The 27,664-nt window shown below is 45.2% G+C and overlaps 1 protein-coding gene and 1 pseudogene across 1 annotated transcript; one reads left to right on the plus strand and one right to left on the minus strand.

Annotated features, from left to right (window-relative positions):
• Nucleotides 1-779: 779 nt before the first annotated feature.
• LOC135224617 (uncharacterized) lies at nucleotides 780-27,583 on the minus strand (the record flags this gene model as incomplete). Its single annotated transcript, XM_064263802.1, is given in 4 exon segments — nucleotides 780-877; nucleotides 15,827-16,017; nucleotides 16,240-16,393; nucleotides 27,426-27,583. Coding segments are annotated over 3 exon segments (422 nt in total), but the record flags the coding sequence as incomplete, so codon positions are not given.
• Nucleotides 23,840-25,687, plus strand: LOC135224861 (uncharacterized; annotated as a pseudogene).
• Nucleotides 27,584-27,664: the final 81 nt, after the last annotated feature.

Consider the following 27,664-nt stretch of genomic DNA (forward strand, 5'->3'; position numbering starts at 1 on the left):
TTTTGTAATTTTGTTAAGTAAATCCCTTTTTTCTTTATATTACATGCAGCACTGTAATTTACTGTAATTACCATTTAAGTACTTTAAGATTACTAACGTTCTATTATTTTACTGTTTAGTATAAGTTTAGTTTAAGTGCTTAGTTTGTATGCTGTAAATTGATTTACTTCATATTATATCCATCATTTTACACTGTTTTTCATTGTTCCTTTTTTCCATCTTGTCTGTTTCTCTGGTACTCTTTCATAGGCCGACACGAGCTGAGCCCAGAAAAGGATTTTTGGACGAAGGAAAAATCTATTCTGGGTGATTGGCTCGTGTCGCCCTATGAAACCCCCCCTTTATGGTTTGTTTTCCCCCCTTGCAGGACAAGATGTATTAGCTGTTTTAATTAAGGATGTCCGTAGGGGCGCTGCTGTCCGTGGCGTTCCTCTAGTAGTAGTAGTAGAGGCTGCATCGCCCGTTGGTATCAGCTCTCTCTTGGGGGGGATTCTTTGATAGGAAGTTCTAATTGGTGTTTGTCTCGTGGTAGTGTTTCACACTGCCCCTATACATCATACCGACACTTCTTTTTAAGAGTGAGCGAGTCAGTTTTACTGACATTTTTCTTAATTTGTTTTTCTCTGGTAATTTTAGGCTAATTTTACCTAGAAAGAATGATATTAAGGATACTTTCATTAGGGCGACACGAGCCAATCACCCAGAAATAGATTTTTCCTTCGTCAAAATCCCTTTTTAGCAGTTACTAACAAAAGCTTAAAAGTATGCATAGATCATACCTATCCTGTATTTCTGCCAAACTAGCTGATACAGCTACATCATTCATATCTTGTAGTGGAATAAGGCGCCCCTCACCATTATCTTCTCCAACAGATAACTGAAAAAAAATTACATGTAAACATAAGCATACACCAATTCTATTTATAACTTGAATAATGTCACCTCAATTTAACTGACAGCTCAAAATCCACTAAGTAACAAAGACATAACATGGGGATAACTTTCATAGCTTAGTCTAGAGTAATATCATATAAAGTATGTCTATCCTGACTGGTATTTTGTAATCATAATTAAATTTAAAACATAGAATTACTTACTATTCAAACTCAGAAATAAATCTGTAAAATGAATTGCTTCTAACAATATATGTAACAAATAAAACATAAACACTTTCTTTTTAAACATAATTGCCCCAAATTCTTCATTACAAAAAACAGAGAGAGAGAGAGAGAGAGAGAGAGAGAGAGAGAGAGAGAGAGAGAGAGAGAGAGAGAGAGAGCACACATTGTAAGTGTGGCGTATATCCTGATATGATGCATACATGTGCATATAACCTGTACACATATAAACATACTGGAAAATGTGTAACACTACATTAATGTTTTGTACAGTACAGTACTATATTTAGTAAGATCAACAGAAATAATTTAGGAGAGAGAGAGTTCTGTGCCCTTAGTAAATATTGTTTCCTAACATGATGCACAAAGAGGAAGGTGCTGGTTGCCTGTATGCGTGAATTTGTTCACTATCCACCTTCACAGGCACAGCCAGGAAAGTGTCAGTCAACATGAGGGTGTTTGTTCATTCATTCACCCTCCCACCCTAACAGGCAGAAACACAAAAGCCTCATCTACTGCCTAATAGCCCTGTTGCACTTTCAAGATTTCTCTGGTCAGTACAAAACATTTTTATCATTTTTATCAGACTTCGGCAAGTCTGTTAATTAATGAAATCCATAAGATTGAGGTATACCATAGTCTAACACATTAAACCATAAATCTAAATCAACGAACAATTATCAAAGAATTACCTATGTCACATTTTCTTAAATTTTTTCTATTAAAATAAAAAATCTAGTAAACTTACTGTAAACTTAAGATAAAAAGATTTTTCACTATTATTATATGTAATAACTGGAAAGCCTGGCTGCCTTTTTTTTCTTTCACCAGATTTTCAGTTCCAATGCACAAGTTACTATAAAACTCACAGAGTCATGATCACATTTCATAATCTCAACATCTGCCTGATTTCAAGAGACAGGAGCATTAGCTTCAAAGTTTGAGTACTTGTGTGAATACTAAAGTACATTCCACACAAGTTGTAATTAACATTTAAGCTCAAGTACTTGGTACTTAAATAACCAACACAGAATTTTTAAAATGAACTTTGGAAGAATTATTCCTCAATTTTAAGGACAAGCACTAGCCAGTTATTTCCACATTTAACTCATTACTTTTATGTAGCCTATTCATGCATCTGCATGACTAACAGACACTCCATAACAAGAACAAAGAAAAAAAGCCATTCCTCCACACAAACAGCACCAGTAAGTATATCTGAACAGCATACTATAATGGGCAAGTATACCATTCGTACCTCAAATCTCATCCTAAACAGATATCAGCCTTAGCCTTATGCTGTCTGACAACATACTATATCTAAATAACATACACTCAGGAAACAAATAAAAACATGAGTAAATAACATACACTCAGGAAACAAATAAAAACATGAGTACCTAACTTGCAGACATCCTTACATCCACAGCTGACATTCCAAAATGTACACCTGATCCACATGCAGTCCTAAACATTCCTGAAGTCTAAAAAATTCTTTGCTGGCACCTTGTAGAGGTCTTACACAGTCAAAATACTTCAAACAAGTTACCCAACTGAACCTTTTAACTCTTTAGAGCTTCATTTCTAAAAAAGATGGCAAATTTTTCATCAATTTGCATTTTTCATAGCTTACATACCTGAGGTCTTAACAACAAAATAATCTTCTATTGCCAGCTTGAAACCAGTTAAAAACAATCAAAGTTTGTAAAGCAAGGAATCTGTGACATCTGGCAACCCATACATATATGAGGTAGAAGCTGGTCACCGACCAAGCTTGTGACCTCGTGAGGCATCAGTCTTTCTTCCAATCCAGTACACGAGAGGGGTGGCTAGAAGAGGGCAGTATAATTTTAAGACCTTAGGTTTGTAAACTATGAAAAATGCAAATACAGGCAGTCCCCGGGTTACGACGGGGGTTCCGTTCTTGAGACGACGTCGTAAGCCGAAAATCGTCGTAAGCCGGAACGACGCTTGGAAATATGTCTTAAACTAATAAAAAGTTATAAAAACCTTACTTGTAATCCTTTGTTACACTACATGTTGTTTTCCTGTAGTTTTATGTACAAACCTGGAGTTATTTTCATAAAAGAATGCTGGTTCTTGAAGGTAAAAAAAACTATTGTAATTCTCTGGTGACACTACATTCTTGAAGTTTTATGTACAACCTGGAGTGATTTTGCCAAATCTTGAGGGCTACAAGAACAGCTGATTACTATTTAGTATCATATAGACTAATTAAAGTAAACGTATCTTTAAATAGGCTTATATATTAGTATCATCAAAACATTTCCTGCCATGAGTCAGAGGCCGTTTAATGAAACGAACACTTCTCTGTCCCTATCTGTTCAGAAAATAAACGTTACGTCAATCCCCGAGACCATTGTTTGCCGCCAAGGCGTCTCTCTCTCTCTCTCTCTCTCTCTCTCTCTCTCTCTCTCTCTCTCTCTCTCTCTCTCTCTCTCTCTCTGATCAAATTACACTGGAACCTTGACATACGATTGCCCTAATATACAAATGTTTTGAGATACAACAGAAAATTTGCGAAAATATAAGCTTTTGATATACAACGAAATATTTGAGATACGATTTTGCGATGAGTGTTAGTTGTATAGGCGACCAATAAATGGCGTTCAGTCTGTTTGTTTGTTGGTGCTGCATGTTAACACGTCGTTGTTTAGTTCGTTGTATTTGCGCCTATTTTTCGTGGTTATTTTGTCTATTTTATTATTAACCACGGGTCTCAAAGCTAAAGACAAAGCAGGTGATAAGAAAAAACCCAAGAATATTATTTCGATGGAAGCAAAACATGAAAAATTATAGCAAAGCATGAACGTGGCGTTCGTATCGTCGATTTGGCAAACGAGTATGGTCGAAATCCTTCTACAATATCCACGATCATCAAGCAGAAGAAAGCTATAAAAACCTTCAAAGGCATCACCATTATTTCTAAAACTACGAATGAAAAATTAAAAAATAAATAAAAATTAGTTTAGCAATGTTATTTCATTTGTTTGTTTTATTACGTAGTTTATAAGTGTACATACGTAAATAAAAAAAGAACAAATCATTCCCTGCCACCCTTCCCTACCTCTCCCCCTGCTGGCCTCACGTCATCTTTCGTTGTGGTAAGTAAAATTCCTTTCTTTTTTTTAATTGATTTTATTAACAGTTATTATCATTTATCACATTGCTATGTTTATTTTATCATTATGTGTGTTATTACTCGTTTATTTGTGTATAAATTTGTTGTATATTATATGTAATTTAGCTGTTTGTTTAGGTGTTGTTTCATAGCGCTAGAACAGATTAATACATATTACAGTTATTTTTAATGGGAAAAATGCTTTGAGAATACAACTGTTTTTGATATACGACGATGGTAACGGAAACAAATTAAATTCGTATGTCAAGGTTCCAGTTACTGGATAATGTCTCTTTGGATACTTCGATTTGCCAAATCTTGAGGGCTACAAGAACAGTTGATTACTATTTACTATCATATAGACTAATTAAGTAAACGTATCTTTAAATAGGCTTATATTATTATATCAACAAAAACATTTACTGGCATGAGTCCAGAGGCAGTTTTAATGAAACGAAACACTTCTCTGTTCTTAACTCGGAGCGTCGGAAGACGCTCTCTCGCTCTCTCTCTCTCTCTCTCTGATCAAATTACTGGATAATGTCTCTCTTTGGATACTTGGAATTTGCGTTGTAATCTAACCAGAAACTTCGTTTTGTTATTATTACTGGAAACAAGCAATGATTTTTTCATTATTTGCGCTTTTGGACTGTTATATGTAAACCTTTGCGCACCGCAAGCTAGTATGATTCATTCGCTCGGAAACTAGTTCCGCATATGAGGCGTCACTAAAAACATAGAAAAATACGACATAAAAAGTGTCGAAAATCATCATAACCTCAAAATTTTTTTTGTAATCTAACCAGAAACTTTTTTTTATTAATATACTGTGCTAAACTATAAAGGATTTTTATCATAGTATGCGTTTTTTTAAAAGCGTCGTTAACTCGGAGCGTCGGAAGTGTCAGCGTCGTAACCTCGGAACAAGCGTTGTAACCCAGGACGGATTTTTCCATTGAATATTTAAGAAAAAGCGTCGTAACCTCGGAACGTCGTAAGCCGGAAACCGTCGTAACCCGGGGACCGCCTGTAGATTAAAAAATTTGCCATTTGTTCATATACGGAACAAACCTTCGGTCTTAACAATAGAATAAACTTATGCTTTGGGGGAGGTAGAAGTACCCTGAACTGGCTGGGGGTTCAGCCCACCCAAACATCCTTCTTAGAAGAACGATTTCTAATGAAGGGGTCATACCCTGTGAGAGAATAGGTAGACAAATACCCAAAAACTCAGCCTGCTGGGTCCAGTAAAATGTGGAATGGCCAGATTCATTGCACTCATGGAAGATAAGAAGAACTTTGTCTGTTCCAGTAACAAACTTTTCAAGTCACAGGGATTTGTTACCACTCCCTTGCTAAAGGGAGGAGAACATGCTACTCAGAAGTAGATTTGTCTATTGTATAGGAACATAGCAATTAAGTATCACCAGTATGAATACCAGACTCACCTGTATCAGACCAGTTCTAGCATATGATATGTCTCTTCTTCAACCTGCCCAAAGGAAGAAGAAAGGAACAAAGAGAAAGAAAGGGACCAGCCAACTTAATCATTCTCTCTAACACATAAATTGCCCTGTCAGGGGCTAGATGAGCCACACAACCTGTTGAGCAGCCACCACAGGGCCCAAGGAAAACATGTCCAAGGACCTGTGGAGATTATCCTTCAAATAAAAGGAAGTGAATGTAGTTTCACATCGCCAAGAACAGCTCCCAGACATTTGTCCGATGGACATTTGGCCGACGGACACTTGGTTGACAGACATTGACCGAAAATGTAGTAAACATACCTACATGTATGTCACACCCACTATCATTCTCTTAATTATAACAAGCAATCTTAACAGTTCCAAAACAATCAGCATTTACTTTGAGTTTACCATCTCAATTGTTGAATTGGGTAACTGCCATTTTCAGCTCAAACATTGAACCAGCCATGCTGAAACAAAACCAACTTTGTTAGTAATCTTAATGTGGAACACTTCTGAGAGACCACACAAGGTCTTTCACGGACTGCAAACTCTCTAGAGGGATGGCACAGGACATTTGAACAGGACAATCACCCACCTATTTGCCATCTAGTTTCAAAGCTAAGGAAAGAGCAATCAAATAGGGAGTTAACAATTGAGATGGTAAATTCAGGGGTTGCATTGAGATGATCGAAGAAGTATATCGGATATTAAACACGGGCCTCATGTCATCATTGAGAAATATGAGGAGTATCAAAAAAGGGATTTTGACGTAAGGAAAAATCTATTTCTGGGCGATTGGCTCGTGTCGCCAGCGAAATATCCTTTAATCTATATTTCTAGGGTAAATGTACTAACACATACCAGAGAATAAATAAATAAAGAAAAAAGGTCAGTATAACTGACTCGCTCACCCTCCAAGAGGGTGTCGGTATGAACACTATGGCGAGTGAGACCACTACCACGAAGCCAAATGCCAATAGAATTCTCCCACTACAAAACCCTCCAGAGGAGAGCCGACCCACAGAGTGGGCAGCAAGTACTACTACTACTCCATCCCATGCTGCCGACTGCTGCGCCTCTGGTGGCCATCCTGAAGTTAGCAGACAATCTTGGGCGATGGGATGGGTAGGGCGGGATTTTCGCTGGCGACACGAGCCAATCGCCAGAAAAATAGATTTTTCCTTACGTCAAATCCCTTTTCGGGCTCAGCTCGTGTCGCTGCGCGAAATCGTACCAGAGAAATAGCACAAGATTGTAAACAAAAAAAAAAAAAAAAAAAAAAAAAAAAAAAAAAAAAATCAATAAAATAAAGTAGGTCTCAAATAAAAGATAAAATAAAAGTAAAAGAATATAATTGCTAATAAGGATACATATACACAGTGATACAAAATAGAAATATTGCTTAAATTACACTTAATACTAATAATATTTCTTAACTTAAGGTAATTTACATATATACAGAGGTAATATGGCTTATAGTATCAAAATGGTATCTGTGTAAAGCTATTGTATCAAAATTCCAGAGCAATTAACATAATAAGGTGAACAAAACAAACTCAACAATAATAATTATAAAGGAATGTATATGACTTAATATACAAACCCGTAACCATTACAATTAAGATGTATCCCCTACATAAAAATAAGGGGATGACATCCATGAGATCAAATATCCATAATCATTGTGAGTGTCCCTAGCAAAAAATAAGGGACACCCACCACATCATCATAAAAGCGCTAAGACACAAGGGTGACCGTAAATGAACAGGCAGGATAGACGAACTGTGGTGAGGCAGGTATAGAGGACTGGATCTTCTACTAAAGATTAGTTAGAGTCAGGGGAAACTATGTTACCCGCTGCTACTGCTGAAAATTTCAGAGCTTCCAAGGACTTTAGGTAATGACGTTTGAACACTGTCGGCGATTTCCATCCAGTATACTTTTTCAACTCATCGAAGTTCATATGTTGGAAATAGTTAATTGAGGTGGCTACTGCCCTGACATCATGTGCTTTTGGGAAAGAGTCAGGATTGGCTTGTTTAATGAAGTACAGGATTTGTTGCTGATGCCTTTAATAGTATAAAGTGCCACCTTTTTCTCTCTTAAAGAGAGGACCCGATGAGGATGAGGAGGTCCTGGACAGAAAGGCTCGTAAGGCTGAAACTGGGCAAAGAGATACATCTTGTGGAAGGGGGTAGTACTCTTCCCATGGTTTTTTTCCCACCTCATCAAAGGATCTTCATTTTTTGCTATAAAGCTACGTTCCGGAGAAAGTAGCACTTCCCCCTGTGGAAGGAACTGAATATGATCGGATCTCTGGATAAAGCCAAAAGTTCTGAAATTCTAGCTCCTGAGGCCAAGCTTAATCCATGATACTGACGTAGGCCTTACAGAAGGTCTAAGTCTAGCACATGCCTTGGGAATAGACGAGAAGTAGGAATCCGTCAAGTCTATGTTGAACCCAAATTGAAATATCTTTTTCAAGGCTGACTTGTTTGTCGTAAACGTGCTAGCTGCTAAGCCTTTTTCAAATAGGGATCTGAAAAAGGATATAGCTGAATTAATTGTCATGATTCTAATATCTGATTCTCTCAGGAAGATTGCTAACTTTTTGACAGCAGCATCATACTGTCTCAAAGTTGAATCTCTTTTATCGGATTCCAAGAAGAGAATATTCTGAGGGTCAATATTCGCATCCCTTTTCGCTGCAAACTTCATGAAATCCATAAAGTTAGGGTTTTGAGAATCCCTGAGGAAGCGAACACAGTCTTCGTTTGTACTGACTGGGAGAGCCTGGGATTGGGGATCCGAAGAGGACGGAAAGACCCAGTTCCAGAATTAGGGGATACCAATTGCTCTTCGGCCAGTCTGGGGCTACTAGAGCCACTTGACCCTTGAATGTCCTGAGTTTGTTTAACACTTTCATGAGAAGATTCACTGGAGGAAAGACATAAAATCTTCTCCCAGTTGTTCCAGTCTAGAGCCAGGGCGTCCGTGGCATAGGCCAGAGGGTCCAGGTTGGGGGCCACATAACACGGGAGTTTGTGGTTCGCTTGAGATGCGAAGAGATCCACCTGTAGACCTGGAACTCTCTGAAGGATCCATTGGAACGAACTGTTGTCCAGTGACCATTCCGACTCTAGAGGTACTGATCGGGATAGAGCATCTGCTATGATGTTTTCTCACTCCAGCTATATGAGTGGAGGAGAGATGCCAACTGAACTTGTCCGCCAGGGAGAAGATGGCTACCATGACATGATTTAGATGACGTGACTTGGAGCCTCCTCTGTTATATCAATGTACTACCACTGCGCTGTCCAGGACTAGCTTTATGTGGGAGTACTTTGGCGGACGAATAACCTTTTTTAGAGTCAAGAACACTGCCATTGCTTCCAGTACGTTTTATATGGAACTGACGGAACTGAGGTGAACCACGTTCCTTGAACCTTCTTGAACTGGGAATATCCTCCCCAACCGCTTAAAGACGCGTCTGTGTGGATGGTGATCCCTGGTGGAGGAAAACTGAAGGGGCACTGACACCGACAAGTTCTTGACTTTCGCCCACGGCCGGAGTCGATTCTTTAGAATCAGAGGGACTGAGGATAATTTGTCCCTGGCCCTGACATTTGATCGTGAGCGCCAGATTCTGGTTAGGTCTATCAGTTTGGCTTTCATTAGATGTTCGTCACTGATACAAACTGGAGCGAACCCAGGATCCTTTCCTGAGTCCTTCTTGACGCCAGTTTGTGACTTAGAAATTGCTTTACTGACTTCGCTATTTCCTTCCTCTTGGTTGATGGAATCGGACAGAGTATGGGAGGATAGATTCCATTGAATGCCCAGCCACTGAAAGTTTGACTCTGGAGTGAGTCTTGACTTGGTCCTGTTTATCTTGAAGCATAGATATTCAGGAACTGAATCACTTTCAGTGTTGCTTTGTTGCATTCCTCGACTGTTGAAGCCCAGATCAACCAATCGTCGAGATACGCTACTACCATAACCCCTTGCGACCTGAGTTGTTGCACTACTACTTCCGCCAGCTTCGTAAACACCCTGGGTGCTACGTTGAGGCCCGAAAGGAACTACCTTGAAGGAGAATGTCTGGTCTCCTATCTTGAAGCCCAGATACGGACGGAAGTGTCTTGCAATGGGATATGATAGTAAGCGTCTGTAAGATCGATAGAGGTGGTGACGGCCCCACGGGGAAGTAAGGTCCGCACCTGCGAGATCGTGAGCATCTTGAACTTGTCGCAGCGAATGGCTAAGTTTAAGCGGGACAAGTCTAAGATTACCCTTCTTTTTTGTGAGCCTTTCTTTGGCACGCTGAACAAGCGTCCTTGAAATTTTAACCTTTTGACTCTCGCTATAGCTCCTTTCTGAAGGAGATCCTCCGCGTACTCCGTCAATTCCTTGGAAGGAAGTTGGCGGAAAGGTCTGGTATGGAGGTGGGTTCGCTAACCAGCTCCAACCCAGGCCTTTTGAGACAATGCTCTGAGCCCACTTGCTGAAGTTCCACCGGTGGCGAAAGTGAAACAGCCTCCCTCCTACCTGAATTTCCTCATTGGTTCTGGTAGCCTCCTCGGCCTCCCCTGAAATGTTTTCCCCTATTAAAGGGACCTCCCGATCCTCTCCCACGAAAGGAACGCTTACCTCTGCCTCCCTTACCCGAGCGGTCATACTTCTGTGAAGCTTGACCCTCGAAGACCTGGTTGTAGGCCGGAGAGAGGGCATAAGAGGTGGAGGGCTGAGGCTGAGGAGAGATAACATAAATCGGCTGCGACTGAGCCTTTGAGGTGGAAGGTTGGGCTGTTTGCACTAAAGGAACAGCCGGAACTTGCTGAGAGAACGCGTGGCTGCTTCTTCTGGTAGGGCTGGAAACGTCTAGGTTTTCCTTTGAGCCTTACCCTTACCGGCTTGGTCCTGTTAGTCTCTTGGCCGTAAGACCCCCAACGGTCTTTAAGGCTCTGGTTCAATCTTGTAGCCTCTGACTGAAAACCTCCTTAACCACGCTTACTGGAAGAGGTCTGCTCCCCAGATGCTTGACGTGAGCAACTTATTCGGCTCGTGCCGAATTGTTGCCTCTTGTAGGACATGTTTCCTACAATTCGTCCTAGCAGTGGGCGAAACTCAAACATGTCAGACTGCACCGTTTGAGTCAAAGATTTGGTAAGAAGCTTGAAGAGCGGTTCCGACCCATAGGCAATGGTAGCCACCTCGGTCATAGCCATGGAATTAAGAGACCTGGCTAACCGCGATTTGGCATCAAATTCTGCCTGAATAAGGCTATCTGGAAGCCTAGGTAGCTTCTCACCAAACTGCTCCATAGCACAGTCTGGTTTGAGTTTGCCAGCTGAGAAGGTGTTAGGTAAATCTTCCCACAATTCACCCGGCTGAAGGAAGTAACGGAGATGTAGGATCTGCTTCTCCAGTTGAGGCATGGAGTCCACCTTCTGGGGGGCTGCTGGAATAGTAATCGTCGCGATCTTTGTCAGGAAAGGGAGCGGGGTACTCTCTTCCATCGCAAAGATCGTAAACGGACCCTTAAAAGGTTGGATTTTCGTGTTGGAACAATCCATGTCCTCTAGACACCTGAGCATTCTCTATGAGCCTGGTCACGCGAATAGAGGACTGTCTCCTTTGGTACTTTATCATCCCGAGTCATGGCTGCGGCTGTGAGCCTGGCGTAGCCTATGAACACTGGGGGCTGAAGGTCTTCCGGGTAGAACTCGAAGTCCTCAAACCCTCCGAGTTCCACATTCCGGGATAGAGATTAGCCCGTCTTGGAAGGGGGCGTATGACGCTACTCTCCACGGGTTGTTCATTGAGAACGGAGGTAGAGAGTCATAGGGGGAAGTGAGCTCCACCTGTGCTGAAAGGTGGAGGAGAAGCTAGAGGAGCTTGGCTCAGTCCGGCTATGATGTTGTCCTGAGAGGTAATCCTATCAGACAACCGAGAGATCATTTGTTCCATGCTATTTTTCAGAGACCCAACCAGATCTCCCACTTGTTGTAACAAACCAGCGTTGGAGTCCAAAGCCGGAGCTGTAGCGGAGGTGGAAGGGTGGCTCTGAACTGGAACCAAGGGTAGCGAAACTGACGACTCCGCTGGAGTGCGAGATCTCTCCCTGGAGGATCTACTCCCCTCCGAGGACTTAGAGCCGGACCCAGAAGCTTTAGATCTCTCTGCTCCGAGGTTCCTAGCCGGAGACTTACGAGAGGAGGATGACGCCGAAGCCGTCTTCTTAGACGACGACGACGCCTTCGTCAAGGTTTTCACCCGCTTGACCCTTGACCTTGGGTCTAACTGAAGCGTCAGGAGAAGTATAAAGTTCATTACCTGTAAAGCCTTGGAAGGATGGAGAGGTTGCAGGAGTAGAAGAACCAGTTGCACCCAAGGGTATCCCTTGGGTTGTCCAACGAACTTACCTCGACCAACAGGTCGTCTACACCTACCATAGGTTTCCACATTAATGTCAAGCGTCGCGACTTCCGAGGAGATGTCCTGGCCTTGGTCCGTCAACGAGGCAGCCAGCTGTTGCTGGATGAAAGCGATAGTCGGGGCCGCCTCTGCTGGGTCGACGTAGCCTGTCGCCTTGCCTCCGGGGAAGATTAGTACCGCCAACCTCTTCTCAAGGATGTAGGGCATACCCTTGGCGGCGTTCTTCCCGAAACCGCCGACCCAGGCCCGCAGGGTTGCCAGTGCGGTATCCCTCACAGCCGGAGCCTGGAAGAGAGGGGTATTGATTAGATTTGAAGAATAACTTAAAACTAAAATCAACTTAAAGCTTAACTTAAAATTATAGGGGCTATAAGACCCCCACCCCTGAATTTTACCTTAAGTTAGTAATTAATGTAAAACTTAAGCGCTATAACAAATGAGAACCAGTACCGGAGTTGGAATACTTACCCCGTCTAAGAGCTGGCTCACCAGATCGTAACAGATGGTACACGTCTCGTGGTACCAGACCTGGAATGTCCCGTGCGGAGTCGCGCATGGAGCATGGGACCGGCAAACTTCGTGTCCACAAGGGTCTGGATGCTCACAGTGGTGGTCTGTAAGTGAAAAGACACATGAGTATCTTAAAGACTATCACTTACAGGCTAAAGGACCAGAAGAAACTCCGTTGCATGCCGGAGCTCGGAAAAAATTTGGGCATAACCCCTCCCTTAATCGCCTGAATAGGCTATAACCCCGGAAAGATCCGGTGAGACAGGTAAGGGAGGGGGATGGTTTTAAGGTACTTAAGATAAACTTAATAGTTTAACCTAACAAAACTTAAACCTAAAGCTCGAACGTACCGGACTAAGTCCAGTGCGTGTCGGAGTGTTGTAACTCAGCGAGACGGAGAGGTTAGAAGGGACCAACTGTATGTTCCGGTCCACTCTGCTGGGTGGACTAGCACCTTTCCGCTGGGATGCCAGGACTCCGGTGGTTAAAGGAGCCCTAGTAAGGTGGGAAAGAGCGAGAGGACATACAGACTCAGGCTAGCAACGGGTGGAGCGACGGTAGCAAAGGAGGGGGGAAAGGCCAGTCCCCCCCCACCTTACCATCCGGCCGGACCAGAGAAGCCGGAGAGGTCGAGTCCAGTCTGGGTCTGTCCCGTCCCTCTACCCCCTCCGCCTGGGGGGAGAGAGGGAGGCAGGCTCGGGTAGCGGAGCGAGCATGGGCAGACCGACCCACCCCCCCCGACTCTATGGAAGAGCGGGAGGGGGTGGGGGGGAAGGTGACTGGACAGGCGTCTGGCTGCCTCGTGATCATGTAGGGACCACGAGGCGGTAAGAACAAAAACAAAAACAACTAAGCCTAGAACAAACCAACTGATCAGAGAGATGCTATCGGGAAGCAACCGAACTGATGAGCGGTAGCATATAGGCCCAATGGACCATAACCAACTGATCGAGAAGATGCTATCGGGAAGCAAACCGAACTGATGAGCGGTAGCATATAGGCCCAATGGGCCATGACCTAGGCTAAGCAAGCCAGACGCCTAACTAACCTAAACAAATATCATAAATAAATCAAATGAATAATAATAATGAAAGAAAGAAAACAACATAGTAGGAGAAAAAATCCAGGAGTGTACGACTAACCCGAAGGCAAGTCTACCACTCAAAGCTAGCCGAGGCCGATACTAAGAGCCGTGGCTAGGGTCTGGATGGAAGGAGCCTACATAAGGTAAAAGACATGCATGCATGACAAAACCGTGTAGACCGTACCCATAAACAAAGCGGATAATTAAAATAGAGCGTACATAAGTAAGGGGATGTTCTGGGTATGGGTGACCAAGAACGAACCCACCACGAGCAAGAACCATGCTGCCATGCTTCCGACCTAGAGTTCGTATTTATACCTAAAAAACGGCAAATACGGGCTCAGGGCCGGAAAAAACCAACTAGCAATAAACACTGAGTACTTAACTTAGCTGCTGCGATGGCTGCACGCTCCATGGTAAATAAATCCAAAGAAAAGGGCACAAAAAACACCGAGAAAAAAAGGGCACGTGTGAATCGTGTGCGCTAACTGAAAAGGATGGCCACAGAGCGCAGCAGTCGGCAGCATGTGGGATGGAGTAGTAGTAGTACTTGCTGCCCACTCTGTGGGTCGGCTCTCCTCTTGGAGGGATTTTGTAGTGGGAGAATTCTATTGGCATTTGGCTCGTGGTAGTGGTCTCACTCGCCATAGTGTTCATACCGACACCCTCTTGGAGGGTGAGCGAGTCAGTTATACTGACCTTTTTCTTTATTTATTTATTCTCTGGTATGTGTTAGTACATTTACCCTGAAATAATAGATTAAAGGATATTTCGCGCAGCGACACGAGCTGAGCCCAGAAACTAGGTTTTCTGAGAGCAACTGTGCACAATCTTTGCTTATAAAATAATAGATCTTCTGAGAGCAATTGCGCACAATCTTTACATACTTATGAACATACAGATTTTCTGAGAGCAATTGCACACAATCTTTAAATACTTAAGAACATACATCTTATTGTATTTCTTTATCTAACTGGTTTTATTTTTTTTCTAATAAGCTGTTAATTAAAATACTTAAAAGTATTGCTTGTTACTATTCGCCGACCAAATGTTTGTTTGGCCATATGTCCGTCAACCAAATGTCTGTTTGGCTAAATGTCCGTCGGCCAAATGTCCTTTGGTTAAATGTCCAGCCATGGCCTAGAAACAGCATTCAAAATTCTATGAACAAGCATGTTCTTCTTAAAAGCTAGAGAGGAACTTAAGCCTCTGATGTGATGCGCCCTAGGATGTACAGTCTCCATAAAAGAACTAGAAAGAGTGGAGTTTCAATTGGCATCTGACACCTGCTTCCAAACTTCCTTATCTTGAGCTGCAAAGTTGAACAAACTCATGTTGCAGTCATGGACACCATACAGAATTAAACTAAGAATCTCTGAGACTAAAAATATATATTTTATACAAGTGATCTTGGTTCAATATCAATGGAGCCTTTTTCGAAGGGAAAATGATAAAAGTAGAAAACAAGTGCTCCTTCTATCATATCTTTCAGTAACTTTCTTATCCATGTCTATCCTCGGCTAATCACAAGGCATTATATTGAGTTCTTATCAAGAACCTTTAAGCCAACAGGGCTGCATCACAAAAATGCCAACCATGTTAAGAGTATCTTCAGTGTCAAGATACAACTTTACCATGTTTAACCTTGAGTACCTGGACAGAGTTCTTTATCAACCAAATGGATGAAAAGTTAAAAAGTACTACACAAAAAGGGCAATAAATATTAAACCATAATTATGACTTATCCAAATGAACAACCATGAGCAACAAAACAGTGAAGACAATACAGAATGATGATATACATTAAAACCAATACAACTGAAGATGGCATTAGTAGACCTATTCTACAATAGACACAGCACATTGGGCAAGTAAAACATTCTACACAATATCAAAGTCTACCAAAGAATGACAGCTATCATAAAAGCAGCTGTCTTATGCACACACACATGCACACCAAACATCAGTTTGTTAATAGTGTGTTCTGACTAAAAATTACAAGATAAGTCTTTTGTACAGAGACAACAAAACATGTGAATAAAATATACAGCAAAACCACACTAACCTCTGATGGTTCTAAAAAGTAAGCTCTTGTGCCATCTGGATTAGCTTTTATGATTACATTTCCACTGAAGGCTGGTGTTCCACTGGATATACCTGAATTTCGACCAACATTAGAATCCCCTCCAGGGTCATGTAACTGTACTAGCTGAATAGGTAAAGACAGCACAGTCCCATTTGGATCAGTTATAGTACCTGTAAAGAGAATGTTTTCATAAAGAATCAGTTTATGTAATCTATTAGTACAGAAACAACAACCTGTCACATTACTTTTGAAAGGGAAATATATATGGAAAACTGTCAACTATTATTCATACACTACTATTCATACAGATACATGACAGCCAAAGCACTATGAGGGTCTAACTATTGTGCTACACACCATTAACCTTAAAGTTATATCACATGTATACTCACCTTGAGATACAATGTGTGAATTTGTCAAGAAAGATCCAGCAGACTGGGTAAGCTCATACTGTAGCTCTCCATCATCTCCAACTACTACTGTTCCGGCACCAAGATCAGAGTTAGTTACCTCACCCACCTCCATGATTTGTTACCTGAAGAGATTCTAAGAATAAACAGGAAATTAGAATACAGTAAACAGTACTGATATATTCTCTATATAACACAGCATAATCTCAAACAATTTTCACATTACATAAGGACTGTTAGCAGTAAGTTATTCTTCGTTATTCTTCAAAGAAGTATTGTCTCTTCTCTCAACCCTGAGATATGTCTGACTATATGGGGTACCTAAAGGACTTTTCCTTCCATAGCAGGGACAAGGTGGGGTAACTGATGTGGGAATATGACAAAAGAATATGGTTTGCATACAGGCAGTCCTGTGTTACGTCAGCCTCGGCTTAAACCGTTCCAAGCTTACGGCGTTTTTCAGATTTATTCATCAAATAATTTGTTTAGGGTTACAGCAGAGGTTTCGAGGTTATGTCGTTTCAGTCTTACAGCGACAGAAGAATATTTAGTATGCCTTTTTGAATGAAATTCTACAAGATCATGGGTGCACACTTCACCAGAAGCAGGGTGAATCAATTGGGAAGTTTTCAAGGCAACTAAAGGTAAGGCTTTCATCATTTTATTTCTCATTTTTAGCTACAGGCAGTCCCCGGTTATTGGCGGACTCGGTTATCAGCGATACGATTTTAGGCGCTGGTCTAGCGCCATAAAGTCAACGATTTATGGAGCCATAACCACTTATCGGTGCCATAAGGGTTCTTATGGTGCACCATACGGGTGCTTATGGCACCATAAGGATTCTCATGGTGCCAATAACTAGTTATCGGTGCCATAAGCCCCATTATGGTGCCATAAATCACTGATTTTTGGTTAATGGCAGTTTTTGCTTATCAGCACACCCCAGGGAATGGAACCCCCACTGATAACCAGGGACTGACTGTCTACGGTGTTCCAGTTTAAGTCGTTTTCCAGTATACATAGCCTTTCAGGAACAGAACCCCGAAGTAAACTGGGGACTGCCTGTACCTATGAAAAAATACAAATTACTTTAAGAATTTGGTACTTGTTCATATAGAAATAAAACAGTTGTCTTTGATGGAGATTTACCCATACAGTGGGAAGATGGTCTCTCAACTGCCTAGCAAGCTGAATGTTCCATTCAGATATGCCATGTTCATAGTCATGATAATGAGCAGGAACCAATGGCTTCAACAACCACAATAAAATCACAATTTTTGAAAGTAAATTGTATTTTTCCTAACTATACAAACCTGAAGTCCTTTACATAAGGAATTACTATTCGGCGCCAGCTTGACCAGTCGTAAGATTTACTAACAAGGTAGTTTGGCAGTAACTGCTTGTCCAATGGTCGGGGGTCCCGCCCAACTGGAAGTAAACAAATCACTTTGCTTTAGGCCCAGGAACAGAGTGAGGGGTGGCATGAGGTGGGACTATATGTAAAGGACCTCAGGTTTGTATAGTTAGGAAAAATACAATTTACTTTCAAAAATTGTGATTTGTTCCGACACGTTATACAAACCATCGGTCCTTTACATAAGGAAGCCTCACTTACTGGTGGGAGGAATCTGAGTCTTGTAAGGCAAAGGGGGGGAACCTAGCCTCTGTCCAACTGATCGGAGTGTGCACTGCAAGATCAGTGGTCAGGCCTCTGGACCAATTCATATGAGGGAGGCAAGCGTACCTCTTATTAATAGCAAGCAAGAACTAGGTCCTAAATAAGAAGCCAAATATAAAGTATTGGGTTTGTTTATTAATGGTGTCCACTTCCCCCCTTGCAAGGGAAGGGACGGATAAATGCTTCTATCCCTAATGAAAGGGATAGAATGGAGCTCGGTTCCGTAGCTTACCTGCATCGTCGTCCTGTTCATTGTTGTGACGACCGCTACCCTCTCCCCGCAGGGAGAGGGAAGAAAAGAGGAGGAAGAGGAGCCAGTCACACTCTCATTCACTCTCCATTCATGCAGTTTCACAAGGACGAGATGCTACCTTGTCCTAAGGAGCTGGGTAAGCTACACAACTTGTTGAGCAGCCACCATGGGTCGCAAGGAAAAAGTGTCCAAGGATCTATGGGCAATATCCCAAAGGTAGGAGGTGAAGGTGGTCTGGTTGGACCACACCCCTGCCTTCAGCAACTGTGCAACGGACAAGTTCTTGCGGAATGCAAGGGTTGGACTAATGCCTCTGACTTTGTGGGCTCTCGGACATAAGGTACTGGTGTTGGCACTCCTGTCTGAGTCGTACGCTTTCCTGATTACGTCATGAAGCCAGAAAGAAACAGAGTTCTTGGACACTTCTTTCTTGGTCACCCCTGTGCTAACGAAAAGGCGTCTACACTCAGGCCTGAGGTGTTGAGTTTTTTTCAGGTAGCACCGTAGCACCCTCACAGGACAAAGCAGCATCTCATCCGCATCATTATTGGTGAAGTCTTCTAGGGAGGGGATCGTGAAGGACTTGAACCTGGGACGAAATCGAGCATAACCGATCCCCATCCCCTCAAGTGTTTAACATCGAAGGAAAGACCGTGAAGTTCTCCTACTCTCTTCGCCGATGCCAGGGCCAACAGAAAGACAGTCTTGAGGGTCAGATCCCTGTCTGACAACTCTTGGAGCAGCTCATAGGGTCTGCATGTCAAGCTCCTTAAGACAAGAGTCACATCCCACCCCGGAGGCCTGAGTTCCCTGGGTGGGCAAGACATCTCAAAGCTCCTAATTAGGAGAGATATTTCCATGGAGGAGGAAATATCGACTCCTTGTAGTTTAAGGACTAGGGCCAAGGCAGCTCTGTAGCCTTTGACTACGGAGACAGAGAGGAGCTTCTCTCAGCGAAGAAAGATGAGGAAATCCGCTACCTGCTGAAGAGTGGCTCTGAGCGGAGAGAGACCCCCCATCTATGACACCAACCAAAGAAGACAGACCACTTTCCCTAGTATACTGCTGCAGAGGGCTGTCTGAGGTATCCAGCCACCTCTCTTGCTGCTCGGCGAGAAAAGCCTCTCGCTCACAAGAGATGGTGGATAACCGGCAGCTGTGAAGACACAGGGAATGAACTGCCTGGTGGTACCGTTCTATGTGCGGTTGGCACAGCAGGTTGTGCCATGGGGGAATCTCTCGTGGTGCCTCTGAGAGAAGAGCCAGCAGGTCCAGATACCAAACGGCCTGAGCCCATTGGGGTGCCACCAGAATCATCCGAAGATTGCTGGTGACCAGCACCATGCTGATCACTTGGGAATCAGGCAGAACAGGGGAAAGGCGTAGACTACGAGGTTGTCCCACGGGTGTTGGAACGCGTCCTCTGCAGCTGCCCAGGGGTCCGGAACAACTTAGAAGAAAACCTGAAGTTTTCTGTTGTGCCGGGTGGCGAACAGATCCACTACTGGACGCCCCCATAGGTTGAAGAGCCTTTCCACCACATCTGGGTGTAGAGACCATTGAGTCCCAATCACCTCATTCTGGTGGCTGAGCTTGTCTGCCACTACATTCCTCTTGCCTGGAATGTATCTGGCTGACAGCTCTACTGAGTGAGCTATGGCCCACTCGTGCACCTGCATCATCAACTTGTGCAATGGGAGGGACACTAGGCTCCCGTTTGTTGACATATGCCAGATACTGTGGTGTTGTCACTCATCAACACCACCGAATGTCCCATCAGTTGCTCCTGGAACTCTTGGAGTGCGAGGAACGCAGCCTGAGTTCCAGGAAGTTGTTGTGAAGGTGCCTGTCGTGATGGTTCCATACTCCTGCAATCAACAACTCTTCCAGGTGTGCGCCCCAATCCTCGGTCGATGCGTGAAAACAGCAGCATCTCTGGAGGGGGAGTGCGCAGGAGCACTCCTATTAATAGGTTTCTGTCGCCTAGCCACCAGGCCAGGTCCTCCCTTACTTCCTCCATGAGAGGAACCAGGAAGGATTGTGGATCCTGTGCCTGTGACCAGCACTCCATTAGTCTCCACTGGAGAGACTGTAGGCGAAGACGCCCGTGAAGAACTAACTTCTCTAGTGACGACAGGTGACCGATCACGACTTGCCACTGCTGAGCTGACTGTTCCTGTCGTGACAGGAACCGTCTGTCTGCCTCCCTGAACCTGCTGATCTGCGAGTCTGCGGGGAAGACTCGTGCTGCTACCGTGTCGATCAGCATTCCCAAGTACTTTATCCTCTGCTTGGGTTCGAGATCTGACTTCTCAACATTTATCACGATCCCCAGATCACGGCATAAGTTGAGGAGTTGATCTCTGTCCTGCAGCAACTGCGAGCGGGAGCTCGCCAGGACTAACCAATCGTCGAGATACCTCAGAAGACGTATCCCTACCGAGTGGGCCCAAGCCGTCACCAGCGTGAACACTCTAGTGAACACCTATGGGGCGGTTGAGACCAAAACAAAGTGCCCTGAATTGGTACACCGTCCCGTCGAGGATGAAGCGGAGGTATTTCCTGGAGGATTGATGGATGGGTATCTGGAAATACGCGTCCTTCAGATCCACCGAAAGCATGAAGTCGTTCTCCCTGATGGAATCAAGCACTGAACGTGCTGTTTCCATCATGAACAGAGTCTGGCGAACGAATCAGTTCAAGGGAGAGAGATCTATCACCGGGCGCAAGCCCCCCGAGCACTTCTCCACCAGGAAAAGTCGACTGTAGAAGCCCGGCGACTGATCCCATACGATCTCCACAGCACGTTTGCTCAGCATGGCTTCTACTTCCTGCCGAAGCGTCAAGTCCTTGGTCGAGCCACGAATGTAGGTTTGCAGATGGACCGGGTTGGAGGTGAGGGGTGGCCGAGACTCGAAGGGTAGTAAATATCCCTCCCAAAGGATGTTCACTATCCAGGTCTCCACACCATAGCGCTGCCATGTTGCCCAATGGCTCGCCAGGCAACCCCCCCACTTCCGGCAGCAGGTGAGGGGAAACTCCGTCCCTAGCATTTCCCTCCTCTCTTCGACTTCTTCTTCCCAGATCCTCCTCAAGAGAAGGACTGGGAGGAGGGCTGGTTGCGATCACCCCTTACACCAGAAGTGGAAGGCAGCAGAGTCTTTCCTCTTGGCTTCAACGAGGCGATTGTCTTGGCCGCCAAGGAAGCGCTAGCTAAACTCTTGGGCTTAGCCGCAGTCGTCTGAGGTTGCCCAGCCACCTTGGAGACTGCCTGGTGGACAAGACGGTCACTGTCGTCAGTGCGCCACTGTTCCACCGCAGCGTCCACCATCTCTCTGGGAAAGAGAGAGGAGGAACTCCGCACCAGTCCGTTGCGAAGAGCCAGGGCCGCCTCACTCCCAGCCGCCCTGGTCACTCGGGTGAGAACAGCGTCTCTACGCCGGAGAACCAGGTTGGCCCACAGGTTAGCCATCTGGTGGGCCAGGTAGGAGATGGCCCTACCTCCAGACTGGCACAGTCTCACCAAAGCCGGGTCCCCTTCAGGAGTGATGTTCCCCAAGGAGGCCTGCGGCTTTCGACACTGTGAGGGACCACTGGTCGATCCAGGAGACTGCTTGGAATGCTGCCATTGCGGTAGATTCCAAAGCAAGTCCCTCTTGCTGTGAGAACCAGAGGTTCTCTGACAGGAGCTGCTGCAGAGACACCCCCGGAGTTAGCCTAGCTAGCTCCAAATTAACCTGTTTGGGCGGCAGAGGGTCCTCTGAAGGCACGTAGAAGCGCCTCTGTCGTGGTAGAGGTGGAGGAAGGAGCTTGGAAGACCTATCGGACCGAAGCAAACCCTCCTGTCCGGAGATGAGAGTCCACTTGGCTCAGTACGCTGTCAGCCAAGGCCAATCGCGGCAGACTCACCATCGTCCTGGGTTCCTTCTTAGGTCCCCAGAACGACTCCAAGCTCGATGTGGGCTCGGAAGATGGGAGTGGCGATCCTTCCCCGAGGTCGTTGTGCCGATGAATCAGCGCAATAACCTCCACGAATGACCCCTGGATCTCAGGAGTGACTGCATCCTGTGGAGACGGACCGTCAAGCCCGTCCAGCGAGAATGCTTCCCGAGACCCTCCTCCTTCCACAGGAGGAACCACAACAGACCCCTCCTGGTCTCCTTCTGCCACTTGCACATACGATCTGGTCGGTCCTAGGACCGTGCCAGGTTCGTAGGGCGTTGTGGCAGGATTGCGAGGAGCGCGCCCCTCGCGATCACTCCTGATCGCCTCGCTCTTCCCGGTGAAGCCCGACGAAGTTGAACGGATCGGAGAGGAAGACCTGACGCTTCCCCCGTGCCCACCAGCAGAACCGGTGTGCTGAGGGGGCTGCAGGCGATCACCAACCCGCGGTGGCGATCGAGCTGCAGGCCTGGTCGAGCGGCTCTCCCGGGGAGAGCGGCTGGACTGAAAACAGTGGCGACAGTCCCGAGCGTCAGAAGAGCTGCTGCTGGTCCCCCTCTCCGCCCGGTCCCGGTAGGAGCGGCGGTCAGGGGACCTGCAGAGTCCGCTGTCACGGTGGGAGCGAGGCCTGTCTCACAGCGCGTCACGCCGCTTGGACCAGCCGAGGCTGGTTCAGGCGACCGAGGGGATCGCTTCCTCGCCTCAGCCCGCAAGCGGTCTGGGACCGTCGTGTCAACCCTGGGTACCAGCGTATTGCCGCGAGAGCGATCGCTGGTCTGGTGGGAGTCGCCTGAGCGACCCCCGCCAGTCATCCGCTCTGTGCCTGGATCCTGGCGCCGAGCGGACTCGGTTGCCTGGGTCTTGGCTGTACGGACCTGCCATACACTCGGTAACTCTCGCGAATGAGAGGCCGAGACGGTACCTGGCACCGGGGAAGAACCTCTGGCTCCAGGCGAGGAGGTACCGGTGTTAGGTGTTAACCGGCGCTCCTCCGGTCCCCGTCTTCTTCTTCCTTGCGGAAGGAGAGACGGGCCCTGTTCCCGAAGGAACAGGAGGACCGGCGGAAGTCCCAACCGTCCCACCGGAGTAGGACAGACCCTTAGAAGTCTCAGCACGAGCCTTCTTAGGGGGGGGAGGAGGCAACCTTCTTCTTCTTTGGCTGTGGGGGCTTAGAAGTTGAAGGGGAAGCGGCGGCAGACGACAACGACGAAGAAGATGATGAAGACGACGACGACACCTTCCTCTTCTTCTTCGTCAGCTTCCTCAGCACCACCGTCAGGTCTTCCATCCAGGACGGAGCCGGGGCAGTTGCCGAAGCAACAGGGCCCGACTGCACCTGTCCGGAAGGACCTGGGGTGGGAGCAGCAACACCACGGGCAGGAACGACGGCAGCAGGAACTGGTACTGGAACTGGAGCGGCAGCATACTCAGGAACAGGAGGCGGGGCAAGAACCAGCGGCATCCTCTGCACAGGAGGCAGGTCCAGGGGAGAGCTCTTGGGACACCGGAAGTTCAGGGCTGCAGCAAGAGCGGCAAAACCAGGTGGCGGCGTCACAGCGGGCATCATAACCTCCGGCAGCGGCACCTGCACAGCAGCTGTAGGGGTCACCGTGGCTACGTGCTGGGTGTACACCAGATGCGGCGGAGCAGCGTAGCCAGGCATGAACACCGTCGTGGTAGTCAGGGTGGTTAGGTCGTGCGTTACCGGCATGGCCCCTCTCGCCAGGTGACTCAGCGGCCCCTGGACCGTCGGTGTCCCTCGCAGCCCCAGCGAGTACCAGGCCCATCCGAGATCGTCCCCCGTGGCAAGCAGATCCGAGGAAGGAAAAGTCGGGTGAGTTAGTGGGGGGTCTCCCCTCGCCCGGGGGGGGACAGTTCCCAACCCGAGCGAACAGAGGACCCCGAGTACAACTGGATGTCAGGGTATCTCGCCCCCCCTCTTCACGCTCGACTGATCGAGAGAGGAGAAGGAGCGAGAAACCTCCCCTGAAGGGGAAGGAGCCATACGAGGGAGCTGAGATGGAGGGAGAAAAGAAGAAGACGTGTCCATAACCAAGGGCGTAGCCTGAGAACCCTCCAACGACTCTTTGGCCGGCTTACGCGGCTTCTTCCTCCCCCCATAGTGCTCCCACTGCTCCTCCGACCAATACACACAAACATCACATGTCTCGGTGCAAGAGCATTCCCGCCCTCTACACCGAGTACAAAACTCATGAGGATCAACCTCAACAGATGATCGAAAGGCCCCACACTTACGGCCCTCCACACCAGGGCACAATCTGCGGCTGATGGGGAGGCGAGGGGGTCTCTCCGGCTCTTGGGATTCCATTTTGAATCTCAAAAATCACACAATTCACTGTATTGCATACAAAAACACACATGTACTTACGTATATCCTTGCACAAATACACACAGTAAAAGGGAAAGAAAATAGCCTTCACGCAGTGAAGCAAACAAAGCATATGACAAGAAGCTGGCAGAGGCGAGCCACACGTCCATCCACCAACGCGGCCGAAAGCAAAGTGACTCCTCTCCTCGCAGTCGAGCTGACCGCCAACTGCCGGACAAGTAGTTAACTACCGAACCCCCTTGTTCGAAGCTTACGACCGGTTCAGCTGCCGCTAAGTACCTTCCTATTGTTAAAGGACCGAGGGTTTGTATACGTATCGGAACAAACATTGTTAGATGATGAAGTGTTCCCAACAACAATCCTTGCAGAATTGTTTCCAATGGAGTAAGAAACGGGAGCTCTCTCCTCACTGATCCCCAGGTTTATACATACACCAGGAAGCGAGAGCCATTTCTCTCAGATACATGGATATGCGGCTACCGTGGCAAGAATTGCTATGCAACAATTTGACAGCAAATAGGAACAATAAACTTCAAAAGTGGACACCACCAACACAAACATCCTGGGGATCCCAAAGCATCAACATGAGCTTCCATTAAACAGTCAGCTTTGAAATGTCTATTTGCATCATCTGGGAAAATAGTCAAGAAAGCAGTCTCAAGCTGTGAAAATTCAGATGTTTAAATGTAAGCACTCTAGTCAGATATACCAACGTGCCAGGAAAGGACAACATCCCAAACACCATGAATTAGACACAGATTATGTTCCACATGATTTTCTTCAAGCTGATCTGTTTGAAGATGGACAACAGCATCTCATATTTGAAACACCAATTCAGTTGCAACATCTGTCCAAATCTAAAGTTTGGTACATGGAAGGTACTTTTAAAATTGTTCATACCCCTTTTGTTCAACTTTTAAGTGTGTAGTATAGTTTTATAAAAAAGGATAGAATTATGAAACAGGTTCCAATGTGTTTTGTCCTCATGTCAAGAAAAAAGAAAACAGAATATGTGGCTGTTATAAGAAAAATGACTGAATTAATGTCATCAACATCTGTTTGTGAAGCTGTTTTGGATTTTGAAAGAGCACTGTGGTCAGCATTGCGAGCGCACATACCAGAGGCTTCCCTGCATGGCTTCTGGTTTCACTGGGCCCAAGCATTGTACAGCAAAGAGGAGAAACTACATCTAAAAAATGCCTGTTAATCAATTCACTGTAAGACAATTCACTGGCAGTTAAGGGTGCTGGCAAATTTACCATCATCTCATATAGAGCCCTCTTTTCACCATTTCACTAGCCAGTCACTTCCTGGTCAGCAATTTCAAGATCTCATTACCTACTATGTGAAAGTGGATCAGGAATGAGATGCATCCTCCACATTCTTCGAGCTCTTACAGGCGCCCAATTATGGATAATAACAATACAGAAGGGTGGCATCATCCAATAAACATGGTAGCTAAAACCAATTCTATAAATATGTACCTCTTAATTAGCATTCTACATGAAGAATCTAGAATTCCTATGATCATGAAATTAGTAATACAGAAGAAAATATATAGATACAAAAGGAAACATGCTATCCAAAAAAAGTCAAACTTAATAACCTATCAGAATTTCTAAACTGATGAATCATGCTGAGGACTAAGCCTGTATTGGTCGAGGAAAAAAATTCACAATTGATCTTATCTACAGAAAAAAAAAAAAAATGTTGAAAATTTTCTTATATTATCTAGGCTACCTACTTGGTGGGTTAGATAGAATTATATTATCTAGGCTACCTACTTGGTGGTTAGATAGAAGAGTGTTTCTTTTACATTAAGGAACACACACTACAACATAGCTGTTTTGTTTAGTACTTAAAAGCCAAAGCAGTGGTATCTAGGAGCCAGTACATAGCAGCCCTACAATGGTACATATATAAGCCAAAGCAGTGATACATAGCAGCCACCAGAATTAAAATATAAAATTTAGGGCAATTGACACATATTGGGACCTAGCCTACCTATAAGGTCTTTCACTGCTGAAAGGGAGATTCAGAGCAAAATGGTTTTAAAGGTTTAACAAGGGGGGGGGGGGGGTTCAGATGCACTATGCAGCAATTGTTCGGTAGGTCAGGATAGCGCTACATTGTACTATGGAATGACAGGGGTTGCAGCTAGGGGTCTTGCTAAGAACCTCAAGTAGGTAATAGGCTACCTACAGTGCACTGACAGCAAAATCACCCTACCGGTCAACCTGAGGAAGGTGTAGGTGATACCTAAAACCTGACACCTAGCCTACTATCAAAAGTTGAGCCCAACCAGTAACAGAAGTGGCCCAACAGTCCATAACTAGAAGTTGAATATTCTTAACTGGTGAAATACCAGAAAGGCTCCAAAAGTGGGGAAGTAACCCAAATTAACATGCATAGGCCTATACGATAGACATCGAAAGGTGGGGCTCGGAGATCCCAAGTTCATTGGCATAAGGTTAGCCTAGACCTTACAAAATTAGGTATGGTCTTTAATATATACTGCGTCCTCCGAAACAAGAATTTAAATATTATGGATCCTTAGGAACCTCTTAGGGAAAGCTAAGCTTGTCTTGTAGGAGATTAAGACATTGGGTTTAACACCGTCGGCCACCTCAGTGATGGCATTAATGGTACCAGTACCCATATTAGTCTCGTTACAATGCTTCAAAAAGGAACGCAAACCCGTAAAGTAACGACCTAAACCAGATTCCATCACAGACATATGTAATTGACCATTTCATTTGCCCAGGTTCTATATGGATTCCGACAGCCGCTAGAGGCTGTGACAGATCTAAATCTTGTTTTGTTTTTCTCCAAACAAAGTATCATTCCGCGGTTATGTAGTACCCTGTCTCAACTTCATCGTAACTCTACACGAGGCCTATTTGACAACGCAGACAAGCGTTATTGGTATATTTCTACTTGCTCACCTTTGCTGAAGTTTAATTTTCCTATGATATTGGATGTATTGCCGATCTTCTGTTGAAATTTCCCTTGTTTTGTGTTGAGGCGCAAAGTGCAATGGCGGTTCTACGTTCCCGTTCGTGACGTCACTCTTGCTTGTGACGTAGATTTAGCGGTACATTTGACTTTACTTTCACACGGACTAAGTTGATTGCGAGCTTTATTTATCTTTATTTTTGTACAGTAAACATGATATCAAGAACAC

Source organism: Macrobrachium nipponense, chromosome 12 (genome assembly GCF_015104395.2).
Source record: "Macrobrachium nipponense isolate FS-2020 chromosome 12, ASM1510439v2, whole genome shotgun sequence".
NCBI classification, from domain to species: Eukaryota; Metazoa; Arthropoda; class Malacostraca; order Decapoda; family Palaemonidae; genus Macrobrachium; species Macrobrachium nipponense.